A 19,182-nucleotide genomic window follows, 5' to 3' on the forward strand; every position below is an offset into this window, starting at 1 on the left:
CCACCTCTGTGTGTAGGTCACCCTTAGGCATCTGTTCCCCACCAAGACCTGAGGCACCTTTTCCCCATCCAGACAGGAGGGGGTTAAAGCAGCACCTGATTAGGGGGCTCTGGCTCACTCAGGCTGGGTGGAGGGAGGGGTACGGTAGTCATAATGGGAATGCGGGGCGAGCCTGTGGCTGCTGAGGCCAGTGTGACATTGCAACAGCCTAAGGCATGCCGTGTGTCCTCCTGGGGAAGTTGTCCCTGGATCACGGGACCCTGGCAGTGGCAGGCTGCACAGGCTCCCACGGCAGGTGGTGGATAGTGTCCTGTGCTTGCACACTGGATTGTTAGTGGACGGCGGCAGCAGCCTTAGCATTTCATGCCCATCTCTGGGATCCAAGCTGATAGCCGCAGCTTGCGTTCATCTCTGGAGCTTGCTTAGGCAGTGCTCTGCCTTCTGTGGGCACAGAGGGAAGGAATTGCCTCTCTTTGTGCACCCAGAACAATGGTCTCTTGCCTCTTTGGCAGGTCCAGACTTTTTCCCGGACTCCCTCCTGGCTAGCTGTGGCGCACTAGCCCCCTTCAGGCTGTGTTCATGCAGCCAACCCCAGTCCTCTCCCTGGGATCTGACCTCCGAAGCCCAAGCCTCAGCTCCCAGCCCCCACCCTCCCCAGTGGGTGAGCGGACAAGCCTCTCAGGCTGGTGAATGCTGGTAGGCACCGATCCTCTGTGCAGGAATCTCTCCGCTTTGACCTCTGCACCCCTGTTGATGTGCTCTCCTCCGTGGCTCTGAAGCTTCCCCCCCACCCCCCATCTCCACCAGTGAAGGGGCTTCCTAGTGTATGGAAACTTTTCCTCCTTCACAGCTCCCTCCCAGAGGTGCAGGTCCCATCCCTATTCTTTTGTCTGTGTTTTTCCTCTTTTCTTTTGCCCTACCCAGGTACGTGGGGATTTTCTTCCCTTTTGGGAAGTCTGAGGTCTTCTGCCAGCATTCAGTAGATGTTCTGTAGGAGTTGTTCCACTTGTAGATATATCTTTGATGTATTTGTGGGTAGCGAGGTGATTTCCATGTCTTACTCCTCCACCATCTTGAAGGTCCCCCTCTTCATTTTTAATTTAAAAAAATACTATCAAATTGCTCTTTTTGTAGCTATATATTTGTTTTTAATTTCATTAACTTTTCTTTCCAGTTAATTTCTTCTTTCTATTTTCTTGGGTTTTGTTGCTCTTTTCATAACTTTTTTATTTAAAAGCATGATTTATTTTCCCGTCTTTCTTATTTTCAAATGAATGCACATAAGTTATAATGTATAGAAATCTGCCTCTGAATATTACTTTAGTTGCAGACCACACATTTTGATATTCATGGGCTTCACTGTTATTAAGTTGTAAATCTGTAATCATTTCCACCCTTATTTAGTTAACTCAATTTGTTTTTAAGTGTGCTTTTTTTAACTTCTATGGAGCTGATCCCTCTGTTGTTGTTGTTGTTTTTTCTTTCCAACTATACAATCTGTATCTCTAGATCTTGATATGCTGCAGGGTTTCATAGATATGTTTGGTAAGTATCAAGAACACAGCTGAATAAAAAAGGGTTGGATGAGAACAAGAAGCTAGAAGTTATTAAAAAATAAATTATTGTAGGTTTCTAATATGCCAGGCATTGTCACAGATGTGGGAAAAGACATTTCAATAAACAGTTACAGCCAATGTGATATGTACAAGTATGTTCAAAATACTTGTGAAAGATCAGAGGACTGAGTAACTAACCTGTCTCTATGGTGCCAGAGACGGCTTTATATAAGAAGTAACATTTGAATCTTGAAAAGATATTCCAGGGAAGAACGAACAGCATGCATATATATAGGCAAAGAGGCACGAAAGAGGACAGCATGTCTAAGGAACTGCAAACAATTTGGTGGGTCTGCACTAGCGTGTTTAGGGAATAGTGGTGTGCCAAGGGAGACAGACTGGAGAAACAGGTGGAGGTCAGATCATAAAGGACTTGTATGTCACAGTAAGCGGTCTAGGCTGCCAGCTAGTGCCACAGACACAAAACTAAAGCAACAGGTTACATCTGTTTCTAATTAACATCTCAAACAAAACAATATGAATAGGAGAGAAAAAACTTTCAAATTGACCCTACTTACCTTTCAACACTATTGAGATAAGAGGACCCATCATGGCCTCCTACTGCATATAACAGGTCATCAAGAACACTGACCCCAACTCCACATCGCCTTTTGCTCATTGAAGCTACCATTCGCCATTCATTGGTCTGTGGATCATATCGTTCAACACTGGAAATGGCATCTCCACTGCACCAACCACCAACTGGGGAAGTAACAGAAATGGTCAGGAGAATACCTGTCCTAAAGCATAGAATGTATCACTCACTGCTAACTTTTATTTGGTTAAGTCCTAATGCTTGGACTTACCAAACGCCTCTAGAAGCAGGTTAAAACATAAGTTATGATTTTTACTTATTCCACTGGGATTGCTATAATCTTTAGAATTTTCTAAATAAGTTAGTATTAGGTCCATTTTACAGAGGAGGGCAAGGACACCAATTCAAATTATATTGGGAAGTAATGTGGCATTTAATGGCCAAAACATTGAATTTAGTTAGAAAACTAGGGCTTGACTGTTGCCTCTACATAAATGTAATGTATTATCAAAAACCAAAAGAAGAACCATACCTCAGAAGCCTGTTTTAAAAAAAAATTTCTTTTATTCTATTAGGGGAGAGGGATTTCGGCTCATCTGCTCATGACCTCATCTTGTGACTAAAAATAATACAAAAATTCTTACGACTTATAAAATGTTTTGCCTTCTGTTTAATCTGCAGTCTGTACTGAATTCTACAATATCCAACATGACATTCAGGATCAGAAAACATTTTGAAGAAATTACATTTTTCATAAGTAAGTAATAGTCAGAATAACAGGTTCAAACTGAGTTCAATAAAGCTTCTCTGAGTGTTCCCTGAAAAAAACTGTAATTATAGCAGATAAATTTAATTTGTTATTCTTTAAAATCATCTCTATGTCAATCTAAAATAAGAGCTAGATTCTGGAGCTTAAAAAGTGAAGTCGAAGGATAACTTAACCTCAAAACATTTGAAAACTAATGGTTTCTTGGAGGTCTCAATAACTTCCTGAGCCAGAATAAAATGCGAATGTTTCTAACCTTCTTCTGGTGGATTTGAAAACTCATTCCTTATTTCAAATCTCAATATGCTGTATACATTTTATTTTATTATGATTTCATTTAAATTAGGATATTCAACTAATACTAAATCACAGTAAGTTTTGTCTATATTAATTGGCTTAAATTTGAATTCTGTTCTGGGATATATGCCTGGAGTTTCAATATCAGAGAAAACATCTTAACTTCCAACATAAAATTTGGCTGCAAATGTGAGGGTTATAAGCACTTGAGACAAATCAAACAGCCTAATTATTAAACCTCAGGCACAATTTATAATGAAAGCTATTAAAACCAGCTGTTTATTGGATTACATGGCTCCAAATCAAGTTAATATCACTTCATAATCTGTGTTCTTTGATACTAAAGAAAAAAAATAGGCCGTTAGGAAATCAAATTTAAACCTTTCCTGTGACCTGGGGAAAAAAGCAAAGGAAAAAGTTGTTCAATTCCACTGCCTCATGGCAATTTTATGTGCATTATGATTTCCAAGGCAGCAGGTGATGGCATAACGGGGACAGAACTAGCTAAGTTATTATTACAAGCCAGTACACTGTACTTAGCAAGATAAAGTGTATGCATAGTTTCTGCTGTGAGAACACTCAATTTGTGTTAAGTGATGTACTTAAGACAAAATATTGCTGAAAAGGTGACATACAGTTTTATATGCGTGAGATGTTGACTGTGAAAAGAATTACTTCAGACAGATTTGATCAAAAAGTGTTACCTTAAAGTAGGCAACTTTCACAAAGTGTCTGGAATAAGGATCAGTGAACCGAATACTAAAAAAAAAAAAATCCCCAACAAAAAAGAAGCACAGAATTGAGAAGCATCAAGAAACCTAATGGAAAACAAGAGGACAAACCAGAAGACATCAGTAGGAGTAAAATGCTGAGTAATAAAACTACTGAGATTATAGATTTGATCTTAGGCTTCCAGGATGAAGAAATGAAGACTCAATTTTCCAAAGTTAAGTGAGAACTGGTAATTTGGCATTCCAAAGATAATGAAAAAATTGCAATAAAAACCAAAGCAAATTAAGGATTAAGTTTTAAGTAGAGACAGGTGGGTCAAGATCTAAAATAATGTCAGTGGAACAGTATCACTCAAGAATAGAGGTCAGATCTGGATAGCACAAAAAGACTGAGAAAGCAGGGAAAACCAATACAGTTGTAAGAAAAAGACCTAATGGTTTTTCTCTACAAATGAAAAAGGAAACTTTTAGTTTAATAGTGTAAAAGAGGTGACAGACGATTTAACTTTTCTTCTTTATGTTTTCCTGTGTTAACAAATATTTCTATATTTCATGTGTATTCACTTCTATAATCAGAAAAACTTTAAAAAAGTGTTATTTACAAATAGGTTATTGTGGGACTTCCCTGGTGGTCCAGTGGTAAAAAATCCACCTTCTAGTGCAGGGGACACGGGTTCAATCCCTGGTCAGGGAACTAAGATCCCACATGCTGCGGGGCAACTAAGCCCGCACCACAATTACTGAGCCCATGTGCCTCAACCAGAGAGCCCATGTGCTGCAAACTACAGAGCCCATATGCTCTGGAGCCTGTGCACCACAACTACAGAGCCCAAGTCCTCTGGAGCCCACGCCACAACCAGAGAGAAAACCTGCACCCCACAACTAGAGAGAGGGCTGTGCACTGCAACAAAGAGCCCATGCTGGGGCTTCCCTGGTGGCGCAGTGGTTGAGAGTCTGCCTGCCGATGCAGGGGACACGGGTTCATGCTCTGGTCTGGGAAGATCCCACATGTCGCGGAGCAGCTAGGCCCGTGAGCCATGGCCGCTGATCCTGTGTATCCGGAGCCTGTGCTCCGCAACGGGAGAGGCCACAACAGTGAGAGGTCCGCGTACCGCAAAAAAAAAAAAAAAAAGAGCCCGTGCTGCAATGAAAGATCCCACATACCGCAACGAAGATCCTGCATGCCACAACTAAGACCCGACGCAGCCAAAAATAATAAATAAATAAATATTTAAAAATATAAAAATAGGTTATCTTTCATGCACAAACTGACATTAGCAATCCATTATTGTTTTCCAATTTTCCTTTTCCATTAATCATGATGGGTCGATGCTAATTTCTCACTAGTGTTCCTCAGGATCAACAGCATGCAATTAATCTTTATTGATGCCTGCTCTGACAAGATTGCTATACAATCTGGAAACTACAAAAATAAATCAGAAATGGTCCTTGCTCTGAAGTAGTTAAAAATATAGTAGAGGAATCAGATACCCAATCAGCAATATGAAATTATGAGATTACTAGCAAGAGTTTGAGATCATGGGGCTTCCCTGGTGGCACAGTGGTTGAGAGTCCACCTGCCGATGCAGGGGACACGGGTTCGTGCCCCGGTCCGGGAAGATCCCACATGCCGCGGAGCGGCTGGGCCCGTGAGCCATGGCCGCTGAGCCTGCACGTCCGGAGCCTGTGCTCCGCAACGGGAGAGGCCACAACAGTGAGAGGCCCACGTACCGCAAAAAAAAAAAAAAAAAAAAAAAAGTTTGAGATCATGAAACTGATCCAATTTAACTGGCTTCTAAAGAAGGCAAAGTGTGATTTCATTAATACCATGATTTAATCAACAGAGGCAAATGAGATTTTAGTGAAGATGGTTACACATTGAAAACATGGCACCTGACAATTTATAATCATGTTATATTGGAAGAATATGGTAGGAACCAGCAGGATAAAGATGGCAGCTGTTGAGTAATTCAAGTCAAGTTTAAATTTCTATTTAATGGAGTTACATTATTATCTCTCAGCATCCCCAAAGGTGTACCTTGTCTAGTTCCACTGGATTGGTAACCCCCACTGAATCCATAAAGACCCTGAAATGTACTGTACTTTCCACAAACCTATTTGGCTTAGTTTCTAGCTTTTGATCATAGGAAGGTTCTCTTCTGTTCCATTTTCTCCTGAGTTCCCATTATCCTCCCCTCTTCCTTAATCTAGTTCTTAATTCACTGCCAGAATGTTCTGAGGCTGATGAAACAGCAGTATACTGTCATCCCTTCTCCAGGTACCATAACAGCCAAATAAAATAGTTAATAGATCTTGATAACAATGGATATACCTCCACAAAGATGGCCCTACTAGTACTAGAATTCCTGAAACCAACATGGCATCATGAAAATAAACCTTAGGTACCAAATAATTAGATCTTGCATCCTTCTAATTAAAAAAAAAAGATAACTGACTTTCATAATTGGGGAAACAGAAACTCTGATGTAATTTATAGCATTCTTGTATGTATAGGGAGCTGGCACATAAACTACTTTTATAAATAAAAGACACTTAATAATATAATTTATCTAGTTTAACCAACAAAGCTAAACAAATGTTATAAAGACCTCCCTGGGAACTTAACCAGATCTGGCAATGAATTTATTCACCGATTTATGGCAACTATAGATGGTATGTGGGAGTGAGGAGGCAGATGTACATAAGTGTGAGCATGCAAGCAAGTAAACTCACATGAGTATGTGAATATGTACCTGTGCATGCATATATAGGAATGAAAGTCATAGGAATAAATAAGAATGATAATAGAAATAAATCTATTAATAACAATAAACAAGAGACATAGGATACTGAGAGTATGGGAGAATTCAGTACATGATGAATTAATAATCAAGTTTGAAATCTAAAACAGGAATGAAGGAATCTTTCAAAAGAGAAGGAAAAAGCCCGATGAGGATTAGACAGAAAAAGAAAATGTGGCATCAATTTTCTTCTTGAAGAAATGCTACAGTCCTCTATGTGAAGAAATTTAGATGAAAAAATTTAAAAAGGAGATCTCAAACATAAATTATCAAATTTTTCTTCTAAAAATGTAAGGGAAAATACATTCCCACATGCCAAGAGAAAATAAAATTGAAGGGAAAAAGATAGGCAAGTGGTTAGGCTGAAGGGAAAGGATACTATGCCCCAGTGATTACATAGAATTCCCTGATGAAAAGGAATAGAACACTTAACATATCAAACAGAATCCGAGGAAGCCTACACTTAATAGTCGTGGAATTACTGAAATGTGGGAGCATAAATACGAAGAATACAATAGGTTCCAGCTAGTTCCATGAATCAGGATTTGAAAAAAATTTTGAAGAGAAAGAACTTGCTATAGACTGAATGTGTCCCTCTGAAATTCATATATTGAAATCTATTCCTCAATGTAATGGTATCAGGAGGTGAGGCCTTATGGAGGTGCTCTGCCCTCATGAATGGAATTAGTACTCTTACAAAAGAGACTTCAGAGAGATCCCATGCCCCTTCCTCCACATGAGGACATAGCAAAAGATGAAAAGACGGAGTCTATGAAGAAGGACAAAGTGGGCCATCACCAGACACCAAAATCTGCCGGCACCTTGATCTTGTACTCGCCAGCCTCCAGAACTATAAGAAATAAATTTCTGTTGTTAATAAGCCACCCAGTATATGGTTTTCTGTTATAGCAGTCTGAACGGACTAAGACAGAACTAGTGAAAAGTTTTACCAAACAGTGAGAAAGTTGTTATTCAAGTGACTAAGAGAGCTGAATTTATGTGCACAGAAGTGAAATATCTAAGATTGAAAGTTCTCAGATATTTAGGGGCAGACAGTGGGAGCAGAATGATACAGCAGGATGTCTTGGGCTCAGTCTAGCTCAGGAGAGCTAGGAAACAGTGTAACTGTTTAAAGTAAGGTAATGTTTCTTGACAGTTCCATGTAATTATGAGGTGACTGGCACACTGGAATATAAAATTCATGCATATGATTTATTATAACAAAACATCCACTGCATGACATTTTTAGATTTATATAAAAATGCAGCACTCTTTTGGAGAGCACCAGTGTTGGATCATGAGTTAAGAGTCAAGATACATCATAAGTTATTTTTTGTTTGTTTTTAAAAGGTGTGAACATTTTTTTTTTACAATTAAAAAAATATATTTTATTTTTTTGGCTATGTGCTGCACAGCATGCTGGTTCTTAATTCCCCAACGAGGGACTGAACCTGTGCCCCAGGCAGTGGAAGCACAGAGTCTTGACCACTGGACCACCAGGGAAGTCCACATCATAAATTATTATGCATTTCTTACAGATATCACAACCGACCAAAGGATACTCAAATGACAGTCTCTCAAGTGGGAAAATATTCGGTTTAGTCACAGTGTATTAAGACCCAAACCTGCAAAGAGTACTTCTCCACATCGAATAGGTTTCCGTGGTCTTGTCCTTGGTCCTTGCATTAGTGGTCGTTCTTGAGGCAATAGAAGATAGTTTTTAGCCTCATCTACCAAGTCTCTGTGGAAAAATTCTGCCGTTATTCCAAATGTCTAAATAATATTGTTAGTCAAATCCCAATATGGTTAAGGAATATGTAAGATGGCAAAGGGGAGCAAGCATAAATCAAACCAAATCATGAATGCCAGCCAACATTAAAAAGGTAACAAACATGAGAGCAATGATGCCAGTCACACTGTGAGCTGTGAATTGATTGGTATTTCCATCATGACTTCATATCTTACCGCAAATTTAGCCTAAAACTCAACATGCTTGATGCTAACAGTAACTTATGGGAAACTAAAAATTACAAGTTAATTATCAGCCTGCATAGTTACTGCTTTCTAATGAATTTTACTAGATTTTGCAGGATACTGGCAAAGTAGCACATCAGCCATGACACTAGATATTTGCTAGATTAAAGTAACAAAACTAGGTCAAAAATTGGATTGCTAAAAAGAAACACTATTGTCATTTAATATTAATTTTCTATCTGGTACTGTATGAATAGTTTATTCTCAACAAGTCTACTGAGGATGAACACAGTTTTTTTTTTTCTATTGAGGTACTTTATAAGAACCTAGTAATTACACTTGTTAAATATAATATCCTAACTCAAACTATTTATGTACTTATTTCACTTGAGTCCTTTGAGTGATTCAATGTGTGACTAGTGCAAATTCAATCTGTCACTGTTCTTTCTCAACTCTGAAAGTGTTTCCTAAATTACACTATATTTTCATTTCTTTATTTACTTTATATTACATCGAGTAATTTATTCCTGCTGGACCAGTCCCAGGCATGACCCAGTAATGTACTTCCAGTATATGGCTTTGCTAAGGCCTCATCTGAGTTTATTTATGCTAAAAACAAAAACAAACAAAACTCCCCCAAAATCCCAAGCTGATGGCCAAGAACTTTTTCTAGCTTCCTCAGCTAAAAACAAAGACTGTGATCTCCTAATTACTGGTTTTTAATTAAGTTGTTCAAGGGTTCCTAGAAAGAGTACTATAGAGCTAATACTTAGTGGCCAACACAAAATTAATAGTAACAATAATAAGGGCTTAATACATATTAACTCATTTAATCTCCACCACAGCCCTGTGGAATAGGTACTGTTATTATCCCTATTTTATAGATAAAGGAACTGTACCAGAAAGAGGTTTAAGTAACTTGAATAAGGTCACACAGCTAGTAAATAATAAGGTCAGGATATCAGGAACAGGCTTCTTTTAAAAGTGACTTTAGAAGTATCTTTAATTTCTGCATTGGAATCAGTACAATCCAATTTCTATTTTATGGGAGAGGGGCACCTTTGTATTGTTTCTTCAGATTTCAGCAGCCATAGTTCATGTGGTTTTCCTTCTGCTGTCATAAATATTTGGGGGGAATTAATTGCCTCTTGTCTTTAAATTTAAAAGGTAAACACCTAAAACTCCCTCTAACATCTCCTGTTAAAGGAACACACTTCAGATTATAGAAGAAATGCAAATGAATCTATATGTCCTATCTTTGTTCTAGAGATTCCTGATTCTAGAACAAGTTTCTTTAGTCACAAAGGAAGATCCAAAGGTTGGTATAGTTTAAAGAGAGTTCTGACTCATTCTTTCATTTTTATATATGGAACATGCTGGGAAACAACAGTTAAAAACACCATATGGTTTAAGATTTGAAACTGAACCTTAAAATCTGTCAAGTGGAAAAGTAGTTTATTAAATTTTGTATATAGTACAGAGATAGCCCAATAAAGTAGGTGTTCTGTTTGTTTGTCATGTAAAAGCATTTAGAGTTTCTTTCAGTCAAAATAACATTATGAAACTGCTTCATCAAGCTCTAGTGGAAATCTTTCCATAGCTACTTTAGGGGTGTAGTAGACCTTTAACTCTGTCCACGATCTCAGAAAGCAAGGCTGATCCTATTCCCTAACTAGGCATATGTGATGGAATGAAAAAGTGCTCCTCATACACTTTTTTGATGGAGTCAAGAGCATTATTTATATCAAGAAAAGATGTATTAGCAGAGAACTGCCTCTTCAAACTCAAGCTTGCATTAAATCTTAGAAATCTACCTCTTTATTGTCACTTCTACACCAATAAATACCACACTTAAAAAAACTAATGGAATGGAATACTGTAAGTTCAGTCATCTCTTTTTCCATCTCCTTTTGACCCTAGCCCAGAAGAAAAACCACTTAACTACTGCCTTGATTTCAGCACTAAAAAACACAATATTTAGGAAGCAATATAAATAAGGAAATTAGGAGAGGACAGGAATGTTTCGTTGTTGATTTCTCCCATCCAGGGTCATTCATACCTGCATTCTTCATCACTTTTGATGAGGGGATCAGAGCCTACAGTACCCACCAGAAACTTGGGACTAAGCAAAGGCAAACGAACATGCTGCAGCACCTATGAGATAATAAACACTATTAAAGGCACAAACTCCCATCTGCAAGATATTTAAGAGAATACATAACCCGTGCTCCCTACTGTGTTTCCAACTATTTTGAGATCTAATTGGATTAATTAATTGATCTAACTAATAAACAATGAAGATGGAGGGAAGGCGTAAATACTAAATTTATTCTAACAACCAATTCAGTAATTAAAATAATCAGAAAATTGAAAGCACACTAATATCACTTTAGAATGCTACTTTATGCTTTCAGAAGTATGTTGTTATAAGCTCTTCTATAATTAGCTCACATGGCTGTAATTAACAATCTAGAAGAATATCCCATTAAATTGCTAAGGACTATCATCATAATAACAAGAACATTAAATATTTCATTTAGTGACCACTTATGACCCATTTAATTCTATACTCTTCAAACTGTGGTGGGATTTCCAAGCCATAGAGAAGGGAAGCATGATAATTGCTATCCTTGCTCTCTTTTGTTCATTTTGTATCATTTAAGTTCTGATTTGTGCTATGGCCCAAACCTAGAGTTGATGCAAAACAGAAGAAGGAGCAAAAAGTTCATAATGATAAACGCTTAAAATGCTTCTTAACACTTATCTCCTTGATTATTTGGAAAGAGATGGTCTTTTTTACAGTCTAATATGAAGGCTAGTGAAGATTGTTTCTTTTCTGCAAGTCAAATACATATTATTTCATCCAGTACAAAACAGTTACTTAAAGAAGCATTTCCATCATACCTGGGGTAACTGAGGACGTCTTTCTTGAATACTGTATTTAACCCAGGCCATCACTGCATTGAACACCTGTTCTTCACTCCGAACATTTAGTTCATCACTAGATATTATATCAATGAGTTGATTGGCTGGAAGCAACATGAACTCTTCACTTTCCATCACCTGTTTGAAGTTCAGTAAGAAAAAAAAAAAACTCTGTGATCAGATTTGATTGTTTTAATATTTTTCTTCAGGGTTGTAGGGCAAAACTCTATTCCACAATGGAGCTGAAGTTCAAAATAGTACCAGAGAACAAGAAAAGTTTAAAAAGAAAACAGAGATAGGTGGAGCACAGAGGATTTTTAGGACAATGAAACTATCCTGTATGATACTACAATGGTGGATACATATCATTATACATGCGTCAAAACTCATAGGATGTATACCAAGAGTGAACCCTAATGTAAATTATGGACTTTGGGTGATAATAATATGTCAAGGTAGGTTCATTAGTTGTAACAAATGTACTTCTCTGGTGCAAGATGTTGATATTGGGAGAGGTTATGTGTGTGTGGAGACAGGGTACATGGGAACTGTACTTTCTGCTCAATTTTGCTGGGAACCTAAAACTGCTCTAAAAACATAAAGTTTATTGATTTTTAAAAAGGGAACATAGAATACAGAGGGCACAATTAAAACTTAGGAAAAATAATAATTTGTGATTTAAGCAATTTAAGAAAAATGATACTTTTTTTTCCAAAATGAAGTATGAAGATAAAAATTTATATTCAAAATAAACTAAACTAACTATACCAAATTAGAACACCCAGAAATATAAGAGGCATATAAAAAAAAATCAGGAAAAGCTTTCAGAGGAAGGTTAGTTGCTGAAAGGGCAATGTCTGGGGCAGAAACACCCAAGGGGCCAGTTTGAAAAAAGAATGAGCATGTCAGCATTTCTACAAGCAAGAATGAACATAACGATGAGAGCATTAGACCCAGGAAAACCCCTCTGAGGACCAAACCACTCTGATATGTTCATATTCTTATATATATATATGAAACTACAAACACACCAATTATTTATCTGTACCCAAGGCTTTAGGGCATTGTCAGAATGCAGATGAAATGGCAACATTGCTGTGCAGTCCAGCCACAAATCCCAAAATCTTGTAAAGCTTGTCATCGGTATGTAGAGTAAAAGGGACAAGGTGCAATGCAGAGAAGGGAAATGGTCACTGCTATACTCCATGTGGTTTGTTCTCCCCTTCAGAAGAGTATGCTACATGTGATGTCTGTTAGTGTAGGAAGGATATGATTTAAGAGCTCAAATTCCCACCATGCAACCTCTGATGCAGATGATGTATTCTCTCGGGACAGGGTTATTTTCATGCTCATCAAAAAGTCAGAATATTTAGCAGGAAACAAGATAAGCCATAACAATTTGAATATGTGATTAAGAATTTTCCCCCAAGTACATTAGAAAAAATGCAAATCTCAAAATAAAAGTTAAGGGCTATAAAGTCATCTGTACTTACAGTAGAAAACACTAATGAGTACTTTGAGTTTTATGGCACAAGTCTTCATATCATCTGAGTGAGAGACTTTCTGGGGTTCAGGAATGAAATAGGAAACCTTTGAATTTTAGGTGAGGTTGCTTAGCCAGGTCACTTAGTTAGAATGCCTGCATTGTACTCTCTGTGGCAGGGTTGTTGGATTTAGCAAATAAGAGTACAGGGCATATTTATACTAAAAACTATTTGTTGTTCATCTGAAACAAATTCAGCTGGCCATCCTGTATTTTATGTGACAGCCTTATGTTGGGGGCTATAAAGTCAAGAGCCAGATTTGGGGCCTAGCTCCAAATGAAGTATGCTGGCCTTCACGGAATACAAAATTTTAGCCATAGTTGTATCTTTCTTTCCTCTTATTTTCTTTTTACTCTGATTTCTTTACTTAAGACAAGTGGTATTGTATATCTTTGTGAAGTACGTTAACATTCTTTTAGGATCTTGTCAGAGTATAAATTTTTTCCCCAATTTAGTGATTATAAAACAAATATATAAATATCAAGGAACACCAAGATGGCAAGAAGACACAAACATCTGTGTGAGAAAATATTTTTTGGCACTAAGAGCAAAGAGTAAAAATAATATTTTTGATGAACAAAGTCTGATTAAAACGTCACTTCTCTTTTTTCCATCAACAAGAAAAAGATGTTAATGATCTACCATTAGGGCAAATCTAGCACTGAAGTCTATCCTTGAACCAAACAACCAGGTTAAGAAAATAATGCTTTAAAATACCCGCTTTTAAAATAAGAGTTTGCAGGAGATCTAATTTTTTTAAGTCCCACACTATTATGGTAATGCGCTTACTTTTAGTTTCTTCAGATAAATGTAGATACAATCTGAAGAATGAATAAAGCTGAAAACAATAAGAATGAATAAGGAAAGTATTCTAGAGTTGTAACAGAAATGAATGGTGAATTCAGTGATGTTGAGTTGAAAGAAAAAATTTAAATTTATGTTTATGAGCAAGTGTAACACTGTATGAATTAAGTTATGCCTAGTAAAATAGAAGGAAATTAAATGTAGATTTAAGTTCGAAAATAACTTAAATGAATCACAAGTTTTCAGCCCCAAATGGTAACTTTCTTTGCATCTACACAGAACCATTCTAGTCCATGATCAAGGGTAAGGTTTCCTCACTGGGATTTCAATATATCAGTTGACTTTGGAGGCAGGGTTAGAACTGCAGGGATTTCTTAATCTGGGGTCCAATGACTTTGGCAAATTATTTTGGAAATCCTAAATGATGGCAAATCTTTATTTTTTGGAGAATGGATTTGATATTTAAAAATAGTGGAATGAAGTTAAGAGTCAAATCTGTTAAAGAAGTTGTGTGAAGGAGTTACTCTGAATGAGAAATTAAGTGTGACTATAAAATACTGACTCAATTAATTTTAATGAAGTATAAACTCCATTTAGTTATGGTGTATTCCTCTTTTATATTTTGTTGGAATAAATTTAATAATATTGTATTAAGGACTTTCTCATCTAAATTCATGAGAGATATTGATCTGTAGTTTTATTTTAGTGTCTGTGTTTCTGACATCAGGGTGATTTTGACCTTGTTTGGCAACCTCCACCACTTTTTTCTGAAAGATTTGGTATAGGATTAGTATTATTTCTTTCTTAAATGTTCGATAGAATTCACCTTCTGGGACTGGTGTCTTTTTTTGTGGGAAGGTTTTTAAATCATTGGTTTAAAATTTCTTTCACAGATATAGGGTTATTCTGGTTTTCTGTTTCTTAAGTTTTTGTAATTTGTGTTTTTCAAACAATTTGTCAATTTCATGTTGTTGAATTTATTGGCAAAGCATTGCTCATGATATTCCCTTATTGTCCTTTTTAATGCCTGAGGGATTTGAAGTGATGTCTTCTCTTTTATTTCTGATACTGGTAATTTGTATCTTCTCTCCGTTTTTTCTTTATCAGTACAGCTAGAGGTTCATCAATTTTTTTCAAAGTACCATTGATTTTTGCTTCATCCTTTATACTTTGTTCCTTCTACTTTGGGTTTAATTTGCTCTTCTTTTTTTCTAGTTTACAAAAGTAACCACTGGAACAAAAATACAAACCTTCCTATATACTAAAAGATATTAAAATGAAAAGCAAAGAAGACACTATACAGAGAAATAGAGTAAAAACAACTAAATCAGATACTATTTACAAAAATATAACAGAGTTGAGAACAAACATATCAGTCATAGCAATAGATACAAGTAGGTTTTAACTGCCTATTTAAAGAAAAAGATTTTCAAACTGGCTCATAAAGCAAAACCCAATTCAAGAAAAATACCTAAAACATCATGATGCAAAAAGACTAAAAGTAAAGGGATGGGCAAAGATACATCAAGCAACTGAAAACAATAAGAAAACAGGAACAGAAAGCCAGATATCAGACAAAATAGAATTCAGAGAACAAAATAATTGAATCTGACAAAGGAGGACACTTTACAAAGCTAAAAGTTACAATTTATAAGTAAGATACAAAAGGATTATATATTCATCAAGCAACATAGTAACAACAAATATAACTACAGATAATGCAAGGGGTAATAGATAGCAACACATTAATAATAAGAGACTAACATATGTGGACAAAAAATAAGAATATAAAAGAGCTAAGAGGGGAGAGTAGCCAAGATGGCAAAGCAGAAAGACCCCGAGCTCACCTCCTCTCATGAGCACACCAAAATCACAACTATCTGCAGAAGAACCATTGATGAAAAAGACTGGAACCTACTAGAAAAGATCTTCTACAACTAAAGGTATAAAGAAGGAACCACAACAAGACTGACAGGAGGGGCAGACTCGTGATATAATCAAATCCCATAGCCCAGGGAATTCCCTGGTGGTCCAGTGGTTAGGACTCTGCACTTTCACTGCCGAGGGCCCGGGTCCAATCCCTCATTGGGGAACTAAGATCCCACAAGGCGTGCAGTGCAGAAAAAAAAAAGAAAAAAAAATCCCATAGCTCTAAGAGGGCAACCAACAAACTGGAGAATAATCATATTGCCCAGGTTCTCCCAAAGGAGTGAGAGTTCTGAGCTCCATGTCAGACTCCCTAGGCCAGGAGTAAGGCACTGGGAAGAAGAACCCCCAGAGCATTTGGTTTTGAAGGCCAGCGGGGCTTAATTGCAGGAGCCCCACAGGACTGGGAGAAATAGAGACTTCACTCTTAAAGCGTGCACACAAAAATCTCACATGCACTGGGACCCAGGGAAAAAGCAGTAATTTGATAGGAGCCTCTGCCAGACCTACCCGCTGGTCTTGGAGAGCCTCCTAGAGAGGTGTGGGGGGGGGGGTGACAGTGGCTCACCCTGGGGACATAGACACTGGTGGCAGACCTACTGGGGAACATTCAAATGTGTGAACAATGCTACTGGCAGTTGCTATCTTGGCTCATTAGCAACAAGACCTGGCCCCACCCAATAGCCTGTAGGTGCCAGTGCTGGGATGCCTTGGGCCAAACAACTAAGTGGGCAAGGCCACAGCCCTATCCATCAGCTGCCTAAAGACTTCCTGAGCCCATGACTCTCTCTAAACATGCCCCTAGACACAGCTCTGCCCACCAGAGGGCCAAGGCCCAGCTCCACCCACCACTGGGCAGGCACCAGCCCTTCCCACCAACAAGACTGCACTAGCCTCTAGACCAGCCTCACCCATCAGGAGGCAGACACCAGAAGCAAGAAAACTATGATCCTGTAGCCTGTAGATCAAATACACCAACAGCAGGCCAGACCATACCCTGGAATCAGCTGGGACCTGGCCCTGCCCACTAGCAGGCCAATGCAAGGTTTGGGACACTGTGGACCCCATACCCAACTGTGTCAGGAAATGCCCCCATATTCTGCAATAATCTGAAATGAGCTCGGGGATCCCTGGGCCCTGCAGCAGACTCCAGGAGCCAGCTCTGTCTTCTGGTAGTCTGGCACTAGCCCCAGAATCTGGCTTTACTCACCACTGGGTGGGCAATGGCCCCAGGGTCTTTGGGACCCTGACTCCACCCACCAGTGAACCATAACCCTGGGGCCCCCTAGGTTCTGCAATCATCTGCCTTGTGACCATGCCCTACTAAACAGCAGCCAGCAGCAACACAAGGCAGAGCTTGGCAACCAACTGGACTAGGGGCCAACCAAGCCTAACAGTCCACACACATAGTCAGCCCTCCACAACAGAAGGACCCACACAGCCCTCTTACAGGGAACCCCTAGAGCATACAGCTTGGGTGACAAGAGGGGAGTGTACTGCTGGGATGCAAAGGACGTCTCCTAGAGTAGGGCACTTCTTCAAGGTTGAGAAATGTAACTAACACACCACATACATAAAAATAAAATACCAACTTAGACAAAATGAGGTGGCCGAAGAATATATTGCAGATGGAAGAACAAGATAAAACCCCAGAAGAACTAAGTGAAGTGGGGAAAAGCAATCTACCTGAGAAAGAGTTCAGAGTAATGATCATAAAGATCAAAGAATGCAGGAGAAGAATGGATGCACAGAATGAGAAGTCAGAAGTTTTTTTTTAAAAAAAACAAAAGACAACTTTACTTATGAGACTTCCCTGGTGCTCCAGTGGTTAAGACTGAAAATACAAAGAAAAATATAAAGAAGAACAAAACAGAGATGAAGAATACAATAAATGAAATGAAAAACACTCTAGAAGGAATCAGTAGCAGACTAAATGATACAAAGGAGTGGATCAGTGAGCTGGAAGATAGAGTAGTGGAAATCACTGCTGTTGAACAGAAAAAAGAACAAAGAATGAAAAGAAATGAGGACAATTTAAGAGATCTCTGGAACAACATCAAGTGCAATAATATTTGCATTATAGAGGTCCCTGAAGAAGGAGAGAGAAAGAAAGGGCCTGAGAATATATTTGAAGACATGCTAGCTGAAAACTTCCCTAACCTGGGAAAGGAAACCATCACCCAAATTCAGTAAGCTCAGAGAGTCCCACACAGGATAAACCCAAAGAGGAACACACCAAGATAGACTGTAATCAAAGTGACGAAAATTAAAGATAAAGAGAGAATATTAAAAGCAACAAGGGAAAAGCAACAAATAACATACAAGGGAACTCCCATAAGGCTATCAGCTGATTTTTCGGCAGAAACTCTGCTGGCCAGAAGGGAGTGGCACAATATATTTAAAGTGATGAAAAGGAAAAACCTACAACCAAGAATACTCCACCAGCAAGGCTTTCATTCAGATTTGATGGAGAAATCAAAAGCTTTAAAGACAAGCAAAATCTAAGAGTTCAGCACCACCAAATTAGCTTTGTAACAAATGTTGACACATTATTGACCGGGGGATTTTTGCAGAAACTAACACCTGTGGCCAGTGATTTGCTATATAAGTGAATATTGAAACACCTGCATTTGAGTAAATATCAACTTTTTTTGCACTTAATGTATTTATTTGAAACTTTGTACATATCTTACTAAAGCATTCTAATATTTCATTAGAGTGTGATGGGCAATATAGCAGGAACCTCTGTGCAGGGGAAAAGAACATCTATTACAAATATACTGTGTTTCACTGTGCTTTCCCCTGGAAGAGCAGACTTACACTTTCTGGTGGCATTTTTATTTATTTTTTAGTCCTGTTGGTATTATTATCTCTAGAATATGTTCTTTTATTTTACCTGATAGTCGACAAGGTGGATCTTTGCAGGCGGCTCTTTTAGAAATGCCACAAGAAGGACCAGGTGTGGGACTACCACTACATTCATCAGAATGCTCAGTTATCCATTCTCTAGCTACTGTTGACAAAAATTGCTTGTAAGTCATTTTATTCTGTGCATTAAGGCTACAATAAACTTTAAATGCATTGAATAAACTGTAATTACTCAAATAGAAACCCACTTTCTTATACCGTTTTCGAGTTTTCCAGAGGATACTGAAGTTTGCCAGATATAGATCAGTTCAATCAACTCCTTTCATATATTTATTATACTCTAGTATACAAGTGGGCTTAGTTATCTGATGGCCAGTCCTCCTGTCTTCCTTTCC

General features: G+C 38.1%; 1 protein-coding gene across 2 annotated transcripts in view; it reads right to left on the minus strand.

The window, feature by feature from the left end:
* KLHL20 (kelch like family member 20) overlaps nt 1–19,182 on the minus strand; it is a 77,423-nt gene that overhangs the window by 25,328 nt on the left and 32,913 nt on the right. For both annotated transcript variants that reach the window (XM_079939872.1, XM_079939873.1), the window contains 4 exons: nt 11,625–11,783; nt 10,780–10,874; nt 8,372–8,487; nt 2,135–2,318 (listed from right to left, as the gene is read on the minus strand). In XM_079939872.1, the coding sequence (XP_079795998.1) occupies nt 2,135–2,318; nt 8,372–8,487; nt 10,780–10,874; nt 11,625–11,783 (554 nt within the window). The remainder of the gene's footprint in view (nt 1–2,134; nt 2,319–8,371; nt 8,488–10,779; nt 10,875–11,624; nt 11,784–19,182) is intronic.

The sequence above is a fragment of the Stenella coeruleoalba genome, assembly GCF_951394435.1.
Source record: "Stenella coeruleoalba genome assembly, chromosome: 1".
NCBI lineage: Eukaryota > Metazoa > Chordata > Mammalia > Artiodactyla > Delphinidae > Stenella > Stenella coeruleoalba.